At 32.8% G+C, this 22,870-nt stretch overlaps 1 protein-coding gene across 3 annotated transcripts in view; it reads left to right on the forward strand.

Annotated features, from left to right (window-relative positions):
• LOC125067972 (acetylcholine receptor subunit beta-like 2) overlaps window positions 1-22,870 on the forward strand; it is a 37,560-nt gene extending 14,690 nt beyond the window's left edge. For all 3 annotated transcript variants that reach the window (XM_047676923.1, XM_047676924.1, XM_047676925.1), the window contains exon 11: window positions 22,634-22,870. In XM_047676923.1, the coding sequence (XP_047532879.1) occupies window positions 22,634-22,852 (219 nt within the window). In that variant the 3' untranslated portion in view covers window positions 22,853-22,870. The remainder of the gene's footprint in view (window positions 1-22,633) is intronic.

Raw genomic sequence — 22,870 nt, forward strand, 5'->3', positions numbered from 1 at the left:
GAACTATATATATTATGATATAATAAGCCGAGTTGGCCCAGTAGTTAGAACGCGTATATCTTAACCGATGAATGCGGTCTCAAATCCAGGGAACCATCATTGAATTTTCATGTGCCTAATTTTTGTTTATTCTATTTGAGAATTCATCTCGTGCTCGAAGGTGAAGGAAAACATCGTGAGGAAACCTGCATGTGTCTTATTTCAACGAAATTATGCTACATGTGAATTCACCAACCCGCACTGGAGCGGCATGGTGGAATATGCTCCCCACCTTTCTCCTCAAAATAGAAAGGAGGCCTTAGCTCAGCAATGGGACATTTACACGCTGTACATGATGTGTTATGATATAAATTTTCTATGTACCTTATTCTACCCGTGCGAAGCCGGCTCTTATAGGTAATTATTAAGTTTAAAAAGATATTCATGATAGCTTGGAAAACGAAGCCGCGAATAAAAGGTAGTGTATTTTATTTATATATTTTTTTCTCTTTGATTAAAATGTTTAAAACTGGTTTCCTTAAAAGTTATTGGTATGTTTTTTCTTTAATTGCGTATTAAAACTTTTAAACATTTTTCCCCCGATTGTACTTTCGATAAAGTAATCTTGTACTAAAAAAATGTAAGGAAATTTTTCGTTCATCTAAATAATATCGTAGAAATTACCTGCCAGTTTTAATTAATGTTATTTTGCTTTATTAAAGGTTATTGGAAATTGAAATAAATTGTCTTTGACGATTTTATCTTAACTTTCATTAATTTTTAATCTAAAAGATAATTAAAAATCGTGCAAAAATACAAGATTACATTTAAAATATTCTTGATTAAAAATATATTAAATACAAAAGTTACTCGAATTTGAAATATAATTTATTTACATCACTATTTCATCCTCACTTTGGTCAATCTAAATAATTTATTTATATTAAAAAAATAAAATAATGATGCTATTTATTTATTTACAAGAGTAGACGTTAACAATTTATATCCAATGGTTACGTTCCAAAAGAGATACTTAAAAATCCGCTCCTGTTAACACCGCCAGGCACTGCTATCGTACATGGTAGTTCTATATATAGCACGTCTATCGGTACACACGTAATTATTAATTATCTTGCAGAATTTCAGTAATAATTAAATCCTTTGAGATAATTCAACCTTAAACAATGCATTTTATTAGACTTATTAAATGGAACATGATCAACGACTATACTTTTCCTAAAAACTAGTCTAAAAAAATTAAACAACATAATGACAATATGACCACACACGCACGAATATGAAATTTTAACGGAGTAATATACCATTACCGAGAGAGTTCATTTTAATCATCACTCAATTTTTATGTGCTTAATTTGTGTTTATAATTCATCTCGTGCTCGGCGGTGAAGGAAGACATCGTGAGGAAACCTGCATGTGTCTAATGTCAACGAAATTCTGCCACATATGTATTCCACCAACCCGCATTGGACCAGCGTGGTGGAACAGCTCTAAACCTTCTCCTCAAAGGGAGAGTAGGTCTTAGACCAGCCGTGGGAAATTTACAGGCTGGTAATGTATGTAATGTAAATACCATTACCATTAAAAAAATTGCCTTCTTACGTGTCCGCGGCAGTCAAAACAATCTTGAGGGTGTTTGCAGATAGATGGGAATCTCCGATGCCGATGGAATATATATAAATATAATATTTGAATAAACTTTTAATTATTCTTATAATGTCGATATTATGATTCGAAAAGCACAAAAAGTCGAAAGTAAAAACAAATTAAACATTGAACAGCCTGTATAAGGATTCACAACAGTCCAGCAACCCAGTGACCCAGTACCATTGTTTCTCGATCTCTCCCAACAAACCGTATGTTCGAGATCATATGATATTTATATTGTTTGTTAATTTTTTAGGTCATATTTGCAGTTTCATTGTCGCTTACCCGTGTGATGTTTTTATGCTTTTCAGTTTAAAAAAATATTACCCGAATTCATACATTTTTTATTGATATAAGAAATTCGAATAGTAACAAGTTACGTATTATTATTTTATGATCGTAAAGTGGTAGAAATTCGACCATTATTAATATTGGAAATTTAATTCTAACAATTTTAATATTTCATTTAAAGTTTTTATTTATACGAATATTATAATATGCGAAAGTAAATTTGTCTGTCTATTGATCTTCACGACCTGAACCGAATTGGATGAAATTTGAAACGAAGGAAGTTTGAATCCCAAGGACGGACATAATCTAAGTGCCGGCGACATCTAGTTATCTTTGTAATTTTATGTAACGGAGACTTAATTAAAATTTCAAAATTCATTGAAAACATATATAAAAATGATGACCTAAGTTCAATATTAATAACTGCGTGGTTGACGACTTCGCTAACAAAAAAAAAAATCTAAATGCTTAATAATTGAAATCCTGAAACGTATTAATAAGAACATATAACATTCATTAATAAATAAAAAATAGATAAGAAAGGACGAGCAAGTGAGACCTCTCCCCTTGATGGTTAGCATATTATAAATTAGCGCCGTAAGAATTTTCAACCACTTCTTGTATAACTAATGCGCCACCAACAATGGGAACTGAGGTACTATGTCCATTGTGTCTGTAGGTTCTTTGGTTCACCCTTCAAAGCGGAACACAAAAATACTAAATCTTGCTGTTTGTCGGTAGAATATATAATAAGTTGGGGACAACAACCCAGACGGCTTGCACAAATTCCTACCAATTAAAGGGCTATTATTACGGGCTATAACAATGTTTGCTATTAAATAATAATACTTTTAAAATTAAATCAGTCGAATTGTTTACCCAAACCAATTGATTTAGAATAAATTGAACCTCTATATTTGACATGTCTGATTTTCACATCATCTATGTGAGGTGTAATTTTTTTGTTTTTAATTAAAAATCTCAATTGAGAAAATAAATTTCTACTTAAAATTATTAATAACAAGAAACAATCATTGTATAAAGCAACAAAAAAATGATTTTAATTTATTAAGACACTTTTTTTTTCTATTTTTAGATCTTTAAATTCTATTTAAAGATTAGCTATAGAGCTTTTATTTAAAATGTATTTTTTTTTAACTTTTTTTTTATATAAATATTGAAAGGACTACGCATCCTTTGATCAACAGCCTCGGGGATTCTACCGGCAACAGAATTGTCTTATATGTAATGATATTCACTAGAGATAAAATTTGCCAATGTGAAATATTTTTTTATCGTTATTCTTCCATTACGTTCATAAAATTCTGAGAAGTAATCCGAATATCCGGTAACAATATGATCACAATATTATAAAGTTTAATATAAGTATAGAGGTATAAATAAATTATAATAAATTTGTTTTATACATACAATTATTTCTTCCTAAATGTTTGGATAATCTACTAATTCTCCTCGAAATTTTAGATACAGTGATTAATCAAATATAAGTGAACTCACTCTAGTAATGACATATTTGTAAAATAAAATCATATTCCAAGAAATGGGAATCTGAAAGGTCCGGTTCGCGATCAGTCATAACGCACGCACGGCTTAACTTTGATTTTTGAGGCAACCCTGTCTGAGTTGGTTCACCCTATCATCATTTATATTACTGCTAACAGCATACTTATTATTGTTATGGTTCGAATTGAATATTGAGTTGATGTAATTAAAGTAGGTACTATATAGAATTAAAAAAAAAACTCAGTAGGTCCTCGTTTTCTATACATATAATAAAAATGGAGTGTCTGTTTGTAATATTGAAATAACCGCGTTTTACTAAATGCATATGTATGTATACACGGTACATATACCTAAATAAGATTTTTTATAATTTTTGTCTGTCTGTCTGTCTGTCTTTTTGTTCCGGCTAATCTCTGGAACGACTGGATTGATTTTGACGGGACTTTCACTGGCACATAACTGATGTAATAAGGATTAACTTAGGCTACCATTATTTTAGAATGATATGTAAATTAATAATAAAGTCACGCTTTTTTATTAAATTCAAATACGTACGAAGTCGCGGGCAGAGCTAGTATTAAATAAAATACATAGTGAACTATCAAACAAAGTACACGTTGTATGGAAATCATCGAAAACGAACGCGCATTTTTATTATATATATTATCTATTAAAAAAACACGAACAGCTGGAATTAGTCGTTTTTTACACTATTTTATATTTAAATCGAAAATCGCGGGTGCGACTCACAAGAGAAATACTCAAAGGTAAAATAGAAAAATACCTCAATATCGTAAGGTAAATAAATCGAGACCTTGAGGATACGAACTGACGAGGAAATCTTGGTCGCCAGATGTTTGTGAAATTTATTTGTTCGAACGAACGTAGCACGTGTTTCGTTGATTTTGCTGTTCTTGATTGTTGGAACTCGCGTACGTATTCGACACAAAACGGCAGAGTAAATAAACTAGAGATATTTTATTTTGTATTTGTAACTAATTCGAGCGTAGATGTTTTTTTGTCTTGTTGATATTTAATTAACACGTTTTGAGATAGGCTAGGGTTTGCGAACATACAGTCTGGTTTTATTAAAAAAATAAATAAAACAAAATTGATGCCATTCTCAGAGCCACACCAACGTATATGTTATTTTAATTTTACATCGTCGTGATATATTATAAGCATGTCATAGTACATAGACACGAAAGCGTAGTTGAATTAAGATGTCATATGCAAAAACTGCTTTTAGGAATAAGATTCATTATTTGCCATCATCACTAAGAGACGAACTTATACGATTACAAAATTGCCAGCGCACTTGTTCATAGACTATCCCAGTCTATGAACAAATGCGGTGGAAATTTTGGAAACTAAGAATGTGCCTTGTTTTTGTATTTTCGGTGATATCCTCGTTCTGAAGTGGTTATAACAAAAAGTTTAATTAAATTATGTAACATGACAAAAATGCTTAAAAAAATATCTTGAATTAATAAATTAAGTCTAATAAATTATATGAAATAAGTTTAATAATTTGTCAGGCCATCGCGTCACGACTTAAATAATGTCAAAAGCTTCGTTGGAAAATCGTCAGAGTTCCTAACAGTGTGTGCGTCTCAAATCTGCACTGCAAAGCGTGTACTAGATTTTAATTAAAGCAAGGCACGTAAACGTGAAGTTCTTTATAGACCACGACATGAAAGAGATAATTATGATAAAAAATTGTGTAATTATAGACACAAGAGACGTACAGATAGAAAGAATAAAATGATGTGTCACAACATATTGCAGACTTATTATAGAATAAGCGTAAAAGATAAAAACATATAAATAAATAAATTGGACAACATCCCATACATTACTCTGATCCCAATGTAAGTAGCTAAAGCACTTGTGTTATGGAAATCAAAAGTAACGACGGTACCATAAACACCCAGACCCAAGACAACATAGAAAACTAATGAACTTATTCTACATTGACTCGGCCGGGAATCGAACCCGGGATTTCGGTGTGGCGTATCCATGAAAACTGGTGTACACACTACTCGACCACAGAGGTCGTCGATGCAGACTTATTATACAATAAGCATAAAAGATGAAAACATATACACTTAAAACGGATTCATTGGTAATAAAAGGGTATAATAAATGGGAAGATACAGCAATTAACAAATGACGTCACACAGCATGCTCCCAAGTGGTAAGCCGTTCAATAGAAGCTATTACTACGCCCTTAGATGCCAAGATTGGAGCATTGATGTTGAAAGGAAGTTTAATGTTACTGCCAGTGACAGTGTCTATGTGCGAAGTCACTTAACATGTTGCCAATTTCTCGTCGTAAAATAATTAAATAAAAGTGTAATAAATTAAAATATTTGTAAACAATGACTTACTGTTATAGACAAGAGAAGGCTTACTTTTCGCCTTCGCCTACTTTACTATGTTACTGTCATTATTTGCCATCTTAATCGTAAATACACTATCATCGCGGGAGCTCGTTCTTGGTCGTAACATACTTGAAGACCATGAGAAAAAACATACATTGAATGTACCAGAAAAACGTCGTCGCTACGGCTCATATAGAAGAACATCATTATATGGCAATATAATAAAATCACATCATAGACATTCCATCATACGCATTAACTCTAAATATAGGACAGTTGTTAATATGTTTGTGTAAGCGAAAGATATGTATTATCAAACTACCACACAGCACCTTAATTGTGCCAGTGTGATTTCAGGAACAGCGGTTACGCCTTAGTTCCCATGGTTGTTGGTTGGCATACAAATTGATCGCGTAAAGACTAGTTAAAATTTGTAACAGTGGCCATGTTTAAAAGATGCGATTTATCGTGATGGCGAATTAAAATGGTCGTTTACATTACTGTTTTACCTAAACACATCATTGTAATCCGCCTTCTATCGATGGAATTAGAAGGAGTAATATGAAAAACTCTTCAATAAATCCATCAAGTTTGGCTCATTCAGTATATGTTTTGATGAGTCTTTTATAACATCAATAAAATATGTATTATAGTAACAGCCTGTTAATTTCTCAGTACTGGGCTAAGGCCTCCTCTCCCTTTGAGGAAAAGGTTTGGAATATATTCCAGGTTTATGGACACACATGTGCAGAATTTCGTTGAAATTTGACACATGCATGTTTCCTCCCGATATTTTCCTTCGCCTTCGAGCACGAGATGAATTATAAACACAAATTAAGCACATGAAAATTCAGTGGTGCTTGCCTGCAATGGAATCATCGGTTAAGTTGCGTTCTAACTACTTGGCCATCACGTTTCTTATATATATTATAAATGTGTATCAATGTGTTAAAAACTTTAAATTTATTTATTTCGTCGTCACGACATATCGTATTGTGTAACGAACTCAAGTCTGGCTACAGAGAAATTTCAACATTAAATATTCAAGAGGTATTAGAGGATAGAGTGTTAAAATATTTTGTCACTTGGTGAAGCTTCTAAATCATTGTTAATATTGTATTAAGTCCGTACTAATTACGTCTCCATCATTCAGTTTAACATTTTAAGGCATTTGATATATTTTAGCTTGAATTTATATAGCAAATAGTGCATTGTTACCTCTGTATTTGGCTTCAAGAGGAGTAGCCTGTAAATCTGCCACTGCTGGTCAAAGTTTTGCCCCACTTCGTCTTCATTTAATGGGCTTAAACGATTGCACTAATGTTTTAATGGTTTTGCAATACAATTGATTGTGCGAGAATATTTCGTAAACATTTTAATAACAGTATTCAATATATACGTATATTACACAACTTAGTGCAAATTTAATTTATGGATATACGCCATGAGACGTAATAAGTCATTTACTGGTTTAAGAACCTGTAGATGACTATACTATATACCACTATACTATACGCCATGAGACGTAATAAGTCATTTACTGGTTTAAAAACCTGTAGATGACTAATTGCTGAGCAAAGACCTCCCTTGTCTTGAGGAGAAGTTTTAAATCCCACTACTGCTAGCTGGTGGATAGACATGTGAGAGAATTTAATCCGCTACGTGCTGATTCTTCAAATTGTTTTTCTTCACCGCTAAACACGAAATGAAGTGTTAACACAATTGAAGTACTTGAAATCTCAATCGGGTTAGAGATCGAGTAATCATCAGTTAAGATCGCGTGCTTAAATTCAGGTAATATTTGTAAGAAATCTAAACGACTTGTATTAAATAATTACTGAATGAGAATTTTGTTCGGAGCTTTTTTCTTTAAACAAATAAAATATTTTTAATTAGGGATACTATATTATTTTCATTTTATGTTTTACTTGGTAGCAGGGCTTTGTGCAAGTCCATCTGGGTGGTACCTACCCACTCATCAGATATTCTACTGCCAAACAGCAATACTTAGCATTGTTGTGTTCCGGTTTGAAGGGTGAGTGAGCCAGTGTAACTCCAGGCACAAGGGACATAACATCTGAGTTTCCATGGAAGGTGGCGCATTGGTGTAATGTAAGGAATGGATAATATTTCTTATAGCGTCAATGTCTATGGGCGGTGGTGGCCACTTACTATCAGTTCGCCCACTTGCCCGTCCAAAATAAAAATAAAACCTCAAGAAAATGCGAATGCTAGGGGGAAGTTGCAATTATAAGCTAGGCAGCTTATAATTGCAATTTCCCTTTTTAATTGCAATTTTTATTTTTGAATTAAATTTAATATTATTAATTATAATTTTTACTGAGATTTTTTTTGAGTAACAATTTTGCATTCTTATAATGAATACTGGCTAAGCTCCAAGTATTGTACATGGAACCGATATGTTCATAAATTTTAAGTTGATCGAGTTTAACTAATTATATAGACGAACTGATAGACAAAATTATAATCTTGGTTGTGTCGATTATCATAAATTTAATTTAATATATTTTTATAGTTGAACTTTTATAACCTAGACCTCGTTGATGTGATTTCGTCGCGTCCACTCTACGAAAACAGTTATGGTATAGCCATTTTGTACAAAACAAATTCGAAAGTCACCGCAGAAAACTGTTAAATGTCAGAAAGTAATAAGCGACATTGTCTACAATAAATAATAGTATCTATGTTTATGCTATAGTATCGTTTAAATGGTAGATCTTTGTGGATGGGTAGATGGGTCATCTGTGTGGGTTATCCCCTACCAAACATCAACATTACTCCATATTAATGTGGTACGGTTCCCTTAAAATAAATTGTAAAACTAGAATTATTATTTTGTATTTTATAGTTGTATTTTATATATATATATATAAATAATTTTAAATGACAAGGAGAAGTATATGAATAAAGATAAACATCAGACGGAACACACAGCCAACAGATTGTAGTCTAGTACTATGATGAAATTTTTATCTCAATATTGAGTTGCCTACGTGAGTAATGCTCGAGAATCACGGCGGCGTATTTGCAGAGCTTATAACGAATCCGCTCACTCAGCGAGGGAGTGAACGAATTATCCCCAGGGCCCGGTGAGCTGTAATGAACGAATGAATGTTTTATTAAACTCGGCACGACACCTATAAATGAGTAAATATTTACATATTAAATGTAGGTTTGTACTGATTCAAGCGCACGATCGATGTTTGTAATTCCATAGCTTTATATCGTTTCTCTTTTATTAAAAATAGTTATACTTATTTAGGATTTAAAAAACTCAGAAAACTCTGTTTGGTACATACATAGAAACTTCTAAGAACCGTGACAAAGTTTTTAAGTTTTTTGTCGTGAAATGTCGTTTTTATAGCTTCATGAAGTTCTTTGCCTGACTTTAAAATAAATCAACACAGTAACTCGATATATATTTCATATTATAAAATAAATATAATACTTAATTGCTACGTATGTAAATCTTTGCATACAGTCGATTCGATCATTTGCATTATCGCCAACGTTAATCCAATAGACTATTAGAGTTTGGCCAACGTTCGCGGTCCCAACTACACCCAAAGGAGCTTGTGTAAGATCTGAAGGTATTTCCTCCGGGAGTGAGGATCGATTGCGGCAATTTAAATCCGCTGATTTCGTCGCTCGTAACACGTAATGAGATAGAGTAATTAGATTTGGCTCGATCCCCGAGGCCGTTGATCAAATAATGCGCAATGCCTGCACGATTCTTTTCGTGGAAACACGGCACATATATACATATATTACCGTCAGAACTATTCTCAGGTGAAACTGATTTGGTACCGTGTCAATTTTCCTAACCTACATAATTTGGTGAAAATGCTTTTAAAGCCCAGATGGCCCAGTGGTTAGAACGCGTACATCTTAACCGATTTCGGGTTCAAACCCAGGCAAGCACCACTGAATTAACATGTGCTTAATTTGTGTTTATAATTCGCATTGGGGCAGCGTAGTGGAATATGCTCCAAACCTTCTCCAAGGGAGAGGAGGCCTTAGCCCAGCAGTGGGAAATTCACAGGCTGCTAATGTTGTGTATGTAATGCTTTTAGCTCCTGATCTAAGTACAAGAATAATTTTAACTACGAAACGATTTGACAGTAACATTTACAAGACCGACTTTATTGGGGTGGTGTAAAGATTTTTCAGTAACATCCACTTTGGTAAAATATCTTGCGTTCTACCAAAAGAAATACAATGTTGCACTGTGTTCTGTTTTAAAAGGTATTATTATTTAATAAGAGAATTAATATCAACTCACTGAAGGGCTTATACTTTAGCATACCTATGTAATAACATACTTTTAGCAAATGGACCACCTGATGGTGAATAGTCAGGAGCCCAATAGACATTGGTATCGTCAGAAATATTAACCATCACAACATAGCAAATGCACCACCAACTTTGGTAACTATGATGCTATGTCCCTTGCTTGTTATTATAACAATACAGTATGTTACAAGTGAGTGGTACCTCTTCACACACAAAGCTCTACCACCAAGTTGTTTTATCTTATATGGCGTAAATGAAAATGTTTTCTTAACACATACATTAGATGCTTGGCAAGCTATACTAAGTCAAGCTTCTACACGTAAATAATCTAAAATTAAAACAAACTACATTACAATTTGCATACTTTAAACTAGTTGTCGCTTCCGACATGGCTCGCTCTTTAAGGGTTGGTTGTCGGGTGTGAGGCATTAAAAGTACCTTATGACCTTCTTTGGTGTTCAAGCTTGCTTCATATCAAAATTTCAGAAAGAGCCGTGAAAGAGCAACAGACAGACAGACAGACCGAGTTAATTTTGTATTTATTATATTAGTATAGATATACACGAATATTCACTGGCGGCGTTCATTTGTCATGTGTTTGAAATGTAAATGGATTTATTACGCTTATTGTTTTGATCAGATGAAATATTTTTAGTAGTGTTTAAACAAAGAACTTAGGGCTTTCCGGTGTCAGAAGGTAGCACCCACCCATCATAATATATTTTACCTTCAAGCAGCAATATTTAGTATTGTTGTGTTTCGGTTGTAATGGTGAGTGAGCCAGTATAACTACAGGCATAAGGAACATAGCTTCTTAATTTCCAAGGTTGGGGGCTTATTGGCGAGAAATTCTTATTGCACCAACGACTATCTATGGGTAGTGGTGACCACTTACCATTAAGTGGTACTTTTTCCTAACTATTAAATACAAAAAAATATAGTGGCATAACCTAGCAACAATTTATACGACCCAATTATAAGGTTCTTAGAAATTGTTTGAAAAAAATATTATTAGGTTAATTTTCTCATTAAAGTGAAGCTCATATTTACCGTTTGAATAAAACATCGCTAGAATGAAGCGTAAGGAATCTCAATAATTAAAAGTCATCATGTAAATTTTGTTTTAATTTGAATTTAAGACTGCGAAAATTACGTCCCTGTCTTATAAGGAATGAGTGAATGTAATTTTGTGAACATTAAGCAGATTAATATCGTTAATGGAGTTCGGTCCTGTGGAGGTGAACGAATTGTTCTCTAGAGAATGGTGAATGGGTATGAAATAAAGTTTGAATTTAGAAAATTAATGCATTGTACGAGAAGTTTGTTTCAACTATACGTAATATTTTCTGTTCAATGGGTATTATTGTAAATGGAGTTTTATTGTCTTAATTTATTTTTGAAAGTATTGTATGATAAAGCACGCTTGATATAGCGTTAAGGGGAAGTCACATTAGTCATAGAATTGATAGAAAAAAAAGAAAAATAGGTTTTCTTACACATGTTCGTTTTGTTATGTTCATATACGATATATAAATAAGTATAATTATATTTAAGCAGTATGTGGTAATAACATGTACATCTTTGATTGATGAAAAAGAGTAAATACTGAGTTACAGTTAGATTCCAAACTGTTGGTAATTTGACTTTGAAAAATTGTCTTTTAAAAAGTGCTTGTAAGACTAAGACTTCAAGACGGCATTGAATAATGCATTTTCAATTTCATTCACAATTTTACTGTCTTTGTGTGTGTAACAACTACGCTTGACATTCACCAAAGGTAAATTACTACTTTATTAGTGTGCGTGTACTTAGTTGGCCACTATTTTTGCGATGCGTTCTTTTTTATATGACAGGCAGAGGGCATTGGAAGTGGTCACCATCATTGACAATGGTGCTGCAAAAAATATTAACCATTCCTTTAATCGTCATCGTCAACTTATGTCTATAGTTACACAGGCTGACTCACACTTCAAACACGAACAAAACAATACTGAGTACTGCTGTTTCGCGGTAGAATGTCCGATGAGGGGGTGGTACCCAGAGGGGCTTGCACAAAGCCCTACCGCGCTTTGTTTGTCTATCTAGACATAAATAAATAATCAAAGCTAACAGAACATATCAAAAGCATTTAACTTTTTCCATTTAAGTGCTTCATTTAAAATGGCACTAAATGAAATGAATTTTATTTTCAGTTTGGCATTAAAATCATTCTGACATCAGTCTTGACTTCGATATATTTTTAAAAGTAGTTTTAAAAGTATTGCTATTTTTTTATTAAGATCTTAATTAGGTAGGTAATTTTTTATTACCTAACTACCCAAAAGAGTATGTATTTGAGTTATTTTATTTCACCGTATAATCAACTGAACACATTTGGATGTATGAGGTGTCGTTAGAATTATCATCCTGAATGACACTTTGAATAAATGACTATAAATAAATTAATGAATTTAGGGTAATATTGTTTTTAATTTAAAAGGTAATATGTGAGGCATGTTATTTTACCGTATATGTCTCTAACACATAAAAGTTAAGCTAAAAATGAACTAGACAGCGTAACTATCTCAATTTTTTTATGTATCACTTTTTATTTTTATTTTACGCTAGAGCGAGTAAGCTTACTGGTGCCTTAGGCCAATAGAGAAATTGTCTCTTGAAAAAAAATAAAAGCCGCATAATGTAATTTGTATTTAAATTACAAACCTTTTTTTTTTAAAGTGTAACCCCGAATATAAGATTAAGTTGGAATAGATATATTTTCATACACATTTTTTCTTGAACCTTTGATTGTGCTTAAAAACATGAGATTACCTTTTGTAACATGTTTTACTGAGAAATAAAATGTCGTCCCGAAATTCGAGCGCCTTTGTGGCTAAATTTTCCTTTTATGGACGCGGCAACTTCCACGAGATCTCATAATCGATAATCGATTCATATTATTATTACCATTACCATTGTGGTAACCTTACCTTATATTGTAAGTTCATTTCTAAAATTAAAGTTATAATAAAAAGTGTCAGTTCGTGATGGCTATCAGATAGCCATAGATAGACCTTAGATTCAAAGGTCTATCTGTGCTTCTTTCTTTCAAATGTCAAATTAACAATGTCAGAAAGAGATATCACTTTTTACTGAACTCCCGTTGAACAAATTGTATAAGTAAGGTCGTTGAATACTAACTCAATAAACTTAACAATTGTTCAATGTGAAATATTGGAATTTTCTAAGAGTCATCGTGGGAAAATATTTTTAAAAAATAACTAACAAAGCAACGTAATGATAAATTTTGAATAAGGTGTAAAAAAAAAATTGTCACGGGACATCCAGTTGGAACGAAGTTACTATTGCTGTATATTATGTATTAAATAAAAGACTATGTAATAAATAAATCAACAACGTTAGCGAACGATTAAATGTCAACAAATAAAATATTTATTAGAAATTCCGAGTGCAAAACAATAAAAAAATAAGTTGAAATAACTATATATAAAGAGATATAGAAAGAGAGAGAGATCGAGAAAGAGAGGGAAAGTTCATTTGGGGGGGGGGTCATTTGGGGTCATAATGAATTTTCCTCACGTGACGTTTCTGCCAGTTCACACTACCGTAAGCTACGTAAAGAAACTTCGTTGCGAAAAAAATAATTCTTTATTAAGGAGTTGGATCTTTACCTAGAAATAGGTTACAAAAGACATTCGCGGGCGTTTACCTTTGATGATTATTTAAAAGTTATAATCCAATACATCACCGTACGGTAATTGAGGCAAAGTATGAATATACGACGTGAGTACGCCATATTTCTGTAATATTATCAAAGAGAATTTAGAATTGCTAAGTGTTCATCAGCTATTAAACTTCGTAACTTCATATACCAAAGAACAATGACGTTTCAGTGAAGAATGAAAAGTTTTGGCGTTTATGAAACGATGTCGGCGAATGTACGAAGTGTTTTTTTAATTTATGAACCACCTAAGCATAGTCTTGAATACTTTGAATAGAAGAAAGGCTGTAGAGACATGTACGTAAGACTAACTTCACTAAAAGTTTCGTTGTTAAATTTCGCTCCAAGAAACGTTGAAGCACTTATAATTTTCTTATTAAAACTTTTCGAACTTTTGAATGGCGTGAGTATAATATTTTGATTACTTTTTCGGGTTGATTTATTTATTACTTGAATTATTTTGTTTTTTTTTTTATTCAGTGTTGATTGATTAATTTTTTTTGTGTATTGATTAGGCAAACTGGTGAAAGGACCGAAAGGAAAGGATCGAAGGTCACCAATGTCAGATATAAGTGATAATCTATGCGTTAATAATGGTTATGGAAATGGTTTAAAGTCCGCCTGGTGGTGTAAAAAGTTGCGAGATCGATTCTGACCCCTTGGACTATTCTCGTGCCCAATCTTAACTCGTCACCAATGTCAGATATAAGTCATAATTTATGCGTCAATAATGATTATGGAAATGGTTTAAAGTCCGCCTGGCGATGTAAAAAGTTACAGGATCGATTCTGACCCCTTGGGCTATTCTCGTGCCCAATCCTAATACAGCTTTAAGCTTATTCCTTATAATGAGGCATTGTTACAATTTTATACATAAAAAATGGGTCCCAAACCTTTTGACTAAGATGTTATGAAACGATTGGTATTCATAGTATCTATTTTTATCTCGGAAAAATGAACGTTGTCTGAGGTATATAGTTGTTTACAATAATTCTACAATTCTCTGTTCATATTGAAACTACGAAACGGTATTTAAGTGATTCATGTAAAATGTACTCGATAATAATAATTGAATTACAATTCACGCTTAACGAAGCGGGTATGTTTTATTAATTTATTAATTAAAAAGATAAAGAGATGACTGCGGTTGTTTGTATATTAAAATATTAACGAAAGTAACGTCTGAATAGCACATAGCTTGACCAAGGAGTTTTCATTGTTAGATTAGACCATGTAATGCGATTTGATGGATACATATGTAGCAGATAAATATACATAGGATTTTTCTTATCTATCTTCCTTTACTGCCGAGCACGAGATTATATAAAGACACAAACTAAGAACATGAAAATTCAGTAGTGTTGTCAGGATTTTAAAACTACAATCTTTGTTTAAGACTCATCTAACCTCTGAACCATCACGGATCTATATAGTATAATTAGTATTAGAATATGCTTAATTTGTCATGTACCCATTATCAAAACTATATCCTGCATGATCTTCTTTTGATTACCTAAAGATCCACACTCAATCAAAAACCAATAAAACGGTCAAATCGAACCAGTTCTATCCGGTTTGATCCGGCCGCAACTCGGCCAATTCCCCATAATCTCGCAAGAACAGACAAACGAAATTGTTATTCCGGACACGTTTTTACGGTCTTACAGATAACCGTGGTTCATTTTTGAGAAGCCGATATAAATAGCACCCGCTGGGCGAATAAATTTTAAAACCATTTCAGTGGATTAACCAAGGAATCCGGTCTGAATGTGGATTTATCTTCGGTGCCGGAGAGCACTTAAATCGTCGTCTTTTTAACTAGGTCTAGAGTTCGTTTGCATATCCGTTAGGTTATTTGAGCTCTGAGATACGGGATTGTCGAATAAATATTTATTTTCCTCATAAAAAAAATCTTACTTGATTAATATATTCTTATTAAAGGAGGCTTATATTTATGTGTGTTGATTTTTTACACTGATAGGCACGAAAATTGGCCTCTTAATTAGCTAATTAACTAACTGTGCAGCACATATTATAGTGCACAAGTTTGTGTGCGTAAGTACTCTCATAATCGGCTAGGACGACATTTTTGACACAACATGACAAAATGCAGGACTTACATGATTTAATGCCCTCTTGACACAAATAAAAGGCAGAATAAAAAAAAATACATGATTTAATTAGAATTTCTTGTCAGAAAATAATTTTTGATTGCCCAACCTGGGTTTTTAATCCAGGACTTAGGACTTTGCACTATAAGTTAACTTAGTAGATCAACGAGGCGTTCGTTCACATAACATTTAATCATAAAACATTTGTACTAAGCTTTAAAAATAGTTCAAACAACACTTCAAGATAAAAAGCGAATTGTTTCAAATCTTATATTTACATTTAGAAATCGATTAGAGCACTTAAATCGCTAATTGTGTTTGCGCTTCTTTTTTTATTAAGTAGAATTCAAATTGTTACGTTTTAAAAATACTCAATTCGATTTGATTTTCCCTTCAATCTATATTAAAGGCGGCTTATCTTAATAGTAAAGACCTGTTTTGAATGTAAAATTAAGTTCGATAAATTATGACAATTTATCAAATTAGAGTTTTATTATTTTATATTCGAATGATAATTTATGGCTTTCGCAAGAATAACTTGAAAAATGTTTTTAGTCGAACACTGAGAGGTAGTCTAGCTAGCCTTCCATGATGATTATGATGTCGTCAATGTCGGCCAAACTCAAGGAGACCAGCACACTACACAGGACATATTATTATAGTCCATAAGTGTGTGCGCAAATGTGTGAGGATGGTCTTGACCATGGATATGGATGGATATAGAGGAAGGTGACGACCAAAGAAACGATGGACGAATTGTGTGAAAGACGATATGGTTAGAAAGAATGTTACTTGTGAGATGACGTCTGACAGAGAAGTATGGAAGAAGAATGTCTTCTTGCGCTGCGTCGACCCCAAGTAAAATTGGGATAAGGGCAGGAGGATGTTGACAAGTGTGTGCGCAAACACCTGGCACTGTCTATTCTTTCACTGTGATGATCAGATGGGACGGCAAATCCAACATGACCGAATTCAGGCGCCCGAATAACGGCCTTACGTTCTTTGTGAAGCAGAGTGTATCCAGTTCGAACTTCCAAACTCCGGGCTTTTACTGAGATTTTTCCGTAGAAAAGCCCAATAACTTTTTATAGGTTTGACCTGAGGTTTGAACCAACTTATATCCAGCCACTAGAACACCGAAGCAGTTAGTCCTTGTCCATATCCTTGTCATATATCGACATCACAAAAATAATGCAAAAAATTTAATTATTCCAATTTTATAAGAAATGTTTTTAATCCAAGTATAATAAAGGGAATAAAAGCATTTTTAAACTAATAGATCTCAACAATCAATTATCACGTTCAGACTGCATTTAAACTTAATGAACATTACCGAGAGTTAAAAGTTCTTGTAACTTTTTCTTTAAAGAGTCTCATTTAACGATGAAAAATCTTTTTTATTCTTATAATGTTACCAGGCGACTAAAAGTTAAATAAAATCGTTTTTATTATGATTTTTGACTTAAAGTAACAATGCATGCCCCACGGCTGGGCGAAGATTAGTTTATGTGTATATTTTATAACAAATCAATCAAAGTCGAATTTTTCAAACATTATAGTATTAATATTGTTAATATTGATATTATGTTATTAATTGTTAAATGTTTTTAATTTTTTGGAACGAAGAATATCGTCAAGTTTATTTTGCCATTCAAAAATTGAAATAATTACTCATAGGAATTGAATATTAAGAGATGGCATGGCCATAAGGATACGTAAACTTTAACCAATGGTCGCAATTCACATCGAAACGATCACTATTAATTTGTATGCTATATTGTGCTCCAAACTATATATACCAATCTGGAATGAAGAAGCTTGGTGTTGTTCTGGAATGAAGAAGTTTAATAGAAGAAATATTTTTGAATAGTATTTGGAAAATTGCAGAAAAATTGGTGCCAAATATTGGCGATGTTGTCGGTACAGCACCAATATATAAAAAGAACATTTAAAAGGTGTGGTGAAAAAATATGCATAAACACACGAGTTGGAAGTTACATCATATAAAATCTTCTTAAAATAACTCCAAGATTTAAACGGCTTATTTCCTGAAACCGAACGCGACAACATTCGAAAACTATAAAAATATGAAATGCTAACATTTCTTGGAAAATCTACTTAGTGCAGTATCCTCAAGTTTAATAGTCGACTCAAAATCTACTTTAATACTAGTAGCGGTCATAAAACTATAACTGGTGTCGCCGAATATCGGAGACCATTATGAGAACTGCAGTCAGAACGGATATTGAATTTCGATTTACCGGTTAACGGTTGCAAAATATTACGCTGTAGGTATAATGTTTTTGGAGCAAATGTTTAAAATTATTTCTTATAAAGCTATTTTGCTTAAGCCAAGAGTCAGTGTTCAAGTATTCGAATAGTGGTCGAACTAGTCAATCAAAATAATAGAACAATGCACCAAACTCACGGACAACACGTCTGGAGTTATTTATATATAAATAAAATTTTGTAATACCTCTCAGAAGATGTAGGTACAAGAAAGAAAGAACGCAGACTGCATTATTTACTTCAACTTAATTTGTATTCGTGGACGTAATTTAAAAGCTATTTCTTATGCTTAGCTTGAAGCAAAATTTATAATATGCATCAACGTCATATGTCAGTTTTAGTATAAACAAGATCTATTTAAATATGTATACAGTCCTCAGAATCTAATGCACTTAAGCCATCTAACACCCCGTCCATTATAAGACTGAATTACGACATAAGACATTGTAAATTAACATCAGAGCTCCCCACAGAAATAAACCCAGCACAAAGTGTGGTGAACGAACCAAGTTGCTAGAATTACACTGAGTGCAACATTCCCTGGGGCACGGCTCACTTGCTTCCCACTTACAAACTGTGTTGTACTACACGACATAGACTAATGCTAACCGTTGATATGAAAGTCGTTCTTAGGACAATAAATATATTTATATACAGCTCTGAGATAAAATGTCCGATTGGAAAGAAATTTTATTCATTTAATCTATCTAAATTGTAAGAGTTTTCTATATAGTTGTGTTTATAAATGATATCACGCATGACATCGATACAAATTAAAAGGAAGGGACTCTTTGATCAAACCATACATTTTGTAGCACAAATATTTATTCAAATAATTTAGCTGATTATTTTGAAAATCATCAAATGGACATATTTTATCCCTGCTGCCACAGTCGAGAGTTTCCGTACAGGAAATTGTTGGGCGTCTCATCATAATGAAGCTACTCAGGAAGTAACTCCGTCTGTCTGTGTCTGTCCATATGTGTCTATTGCTCTTTCGCGGTAAACTACTGAACTGAATTTGATGAAGTTTGGTAGGAAGCTAAGCTTAAACTCCAAGGAAAGGTATATATATTTTTATACCTAATACACGGACGAAGCCGTGGGCGGCACGGAATCACGTAAAGTCATTGTCCTTGAGCCTTGCGTTTGTTCTCTCATCGGATTATCGGAGAGCTTGGGAAGAGAGTGTACTGGTGCCTACGTTTGGGCATGAATATATCCTATGCAAGATGAGGATATCATCACGCCATGCTCATTTCCATTAAAATCAGAAAACAGTTCTTGTATTAAATCGCTAATGACAGCAATGCTTTTAAAAACGAATTGTTAAAAATATATAACCTCCGAACACGAATGAATTATAAGTATTTTACTCTCATTAAGAATAAATTAAGAATTCCCTATAATCATTAAATATATCATTTTGTAATTAAACACGATACACTCAGTAATAAATCATTTCCGAGAACCCGAATTACATATACATATATTTTTATTTTTACAGTCGATTGTTATTTGAAGTAATTTCGGTACGATGTTAATTAAAGTCTGTTAATTAAAGTTCATTGCATTTTATTTTAATATTTATGTACGTATTACAATGAGCATGAAATAGTCTGTGCTCAGAAAGAGAAGTTAATGTATTACGTGGAAATTATTATTTATACTTGGTGGTAGGGCTTTGCATCCTATACCCTACCCCATAGGTACCCTATAGGTACCACCAAGTAATAAGATAATCCACCGCCAAACAACAATATTGTGTTTGTAAGGGAATAAAACAAACCGAAAGGGGCATAACATCTTAGTTCCTAAATTGGTGGAGTATTAGCGATTTACGGTATTGTCAATATTTCTTACTACGCCAATATGTGTAGGAGGTGGTCACACTTACCACCACTTACATAAAACAACAAAAAATAACTTCAAATTACTAATAGTTTATTATCACTGTAAACGTAATGAAACTGTATTTTATTGTTATAAATAAACGAATAAATGTAACAGTTACATATTATGATACTGTATTTAAATAAATATATAATTATGTTAAATAAATTCTTCGTATCATTTAATTTTCAGTCAAAATGCATTAATAATATTGTTTCACTTAAAAATTACCGAATTTCGTATTTAATAACGGTAATTGTTTCAGGAAATATTAAATAATCGCTCGTTATGATTCTCAACAGTAACGCGAGTCGACATATATGATGTTAATCAGTGAAAACGCATTATTTCCTGTTGTTTTATAGATAAACTGATACGTAATACACATTTGTCGTTATTTGTAACTTTTTTTTTTTATAACTCAAAATAGGCAAGCAGTCTTAAACCAACCGTTTAAAAAAAAAAAGATGTACGTAGATTGTGTTCGTTTATCATAACAGAATTTATATGTTTTTATATTTTATGTGGTAGACGGACAATGATCCACCTACCATCATAACTGCCTATTATTGAATTTGACACTGTAAAAATATTAATTAAGACTTAAAATTCCAATGCGCCACCAATCTTGGGAACTGAGATATTATCTTCTTATATATTCTGCACATGAAAAAAAACGGTTATGATCTCATTTTGAACAGCTCCAGCTGTAGATGTGCAGAAAAATAAAGAAGATTCTTGATTGCAATTTACCAAATTGTTCCAATTTAAAAAAAAAAAAAATTTAGAAGGCGGATAAAACCACCCCCACCCATAAACAATGGTGCTCTTAGAAATAATTACCATTCATCGACAATGCTCCACTAACCTTGGGAGCTAAGATTCCCTTGTGCCTCTACTTACACTAGCTCACTCACCCTTCAAACCGGAACACAAGAATACTGAGTACTGCTGTTTGCCGGTAGAATATCTGATGAATAGGTGGTACCCATCCAAAGGAGCTTGCACAAAGCCCTACCACCAAGTAAAATATTATAGTAAAGTAAAGTAACAGCCTGTAAAAAGTTCCACAGCTGGCCTCCTCTCAATTTGAGGCTTTGAACTGTCACCGTCAATGCAATGCGGTGCAATGGTGGATACACATGGCAAAATTTCATTGAGATTAGATATAAGCAGGTTTTCTCATGATGTCTCTTCGCCGCCGAGCATGGGATGAATTTTAAACGCAAACTAAGCTAATAGAAATAAAGTGGTGCCGTGGTTTAAAGTCGCAATAATCGGTTTGGATGGTCCATGGACCATCTCAATAGTAAAGATTATTTATGGTTTTACTTGTAATAGAAGTTCCAGAGAAAGGAATTTCAGAAACTTTGTACCACCTGTAAAAGTTTAAAGCGTTTAAAATAAATAGCTGCACTCAGAAAAGGAATTAAGCTGGATTCATTATTTTAATGTAGTTTCTTGAAAATGTTATTCTTCAAGAAACGACCTAACTGTTTTACTATTTATCAATGGTTCCTTACAAAGGCTTCGATATTGTGTAACACTATATTGGGATAATAATACGAAAATATTTAGACGCGGGTTTGAATCCGCAATTGGTTAAGAACCCGTGAAGGGTTTTAGCCACTGAACCATCTCAGATGGGCATCATGCCCATATACCATTGTACGAATATGTCAGTGTACGGAAATTTGAAAAGAGATTCACACTACATTATCAACCGTTTATGCCTTTCGGTTAAGGACACTCAAACGTTTAATTTCTGAGAGGAAATTGTTCTATAAAATGTCTCTCATTCAGGCAGTGTTGAGAAAAAAAAAATGAAAAAAGAAATCTTTCACAGTTTTCATTCCCTTCAAAATGGCTTAAAAAGAGAACATCCGGAAGTTATCAAACAAGCTTGCTAATTAAATACAATCCTAACCATAATTGAATAAGATTCACTTACGTAACTTAAATTGTCAAGAATAAAACGTACAAAATCCATCGTGACTAATCGTTTTAGCTTGATCAAATTAGGGCTATTCGATCGCTGAGCCGGATATCAAAAGGAAACGCTAATATTCTTTTTCTACTTCGAAATTTCTTCAATAGACAATTGACAGACTATAGATTTTTATCAACCTTTGTTCCTTTGTTCTCTAGTTAATTATAAATTAGTATCCATTTTATGGTTATCAATTAGAAATTTTAATCAGTTTAAAGTGAATTATTAATGTTATTTTTATTGTATTCGTTATTAAAGTCTTGAACTGTTGCTTTGTACCGAATATGCGTATATCGAAGTATATTGTTCTGATATTCAAAAGTGTGTATAATTAGGGGGTTTATAAGAGTTTATATTTAAAGAGTAATTGCGATTTAAATTAAAAAATATTATTAAAGAACTATTTTTAATTTAAGATGATTTATAAAGATTATTGAAAGAATCATTTCTAGATACATTTTTTTGTCTGCAGGTCGTAGAAGACTGGAAATTCATGTCTATGGTCTTGGATCGCTTCTTCCTCTGGCTCTTCACCATCGCCTGCTTCGTGGGCACCTTCGGCATCATCTTCCAATCGCCATCTCTTTACGATACTAGGGTACCAGTGGACCAGCAGATATCATCTATACCAATGCGTAAAAATAATTTCTTCTATCCCAAAGACATTGAGACGATTGGAATCATAAATTAATGTATTTTGATTATTAAT

This window comes from Vanessa atalanta, chromosome 12 (assembly GCF_905147765.1).
Source record: "Vanessa atalanta chromosome 12, ilVanAtal1.2, whole genome shotgun sequence".
Lineage (NCBI taxonomy): Eukaryota > Metazoa > Arthropoda > Insecta > Lepidoptera > Nymphalidae > Vanessa > Vanessa atalanta.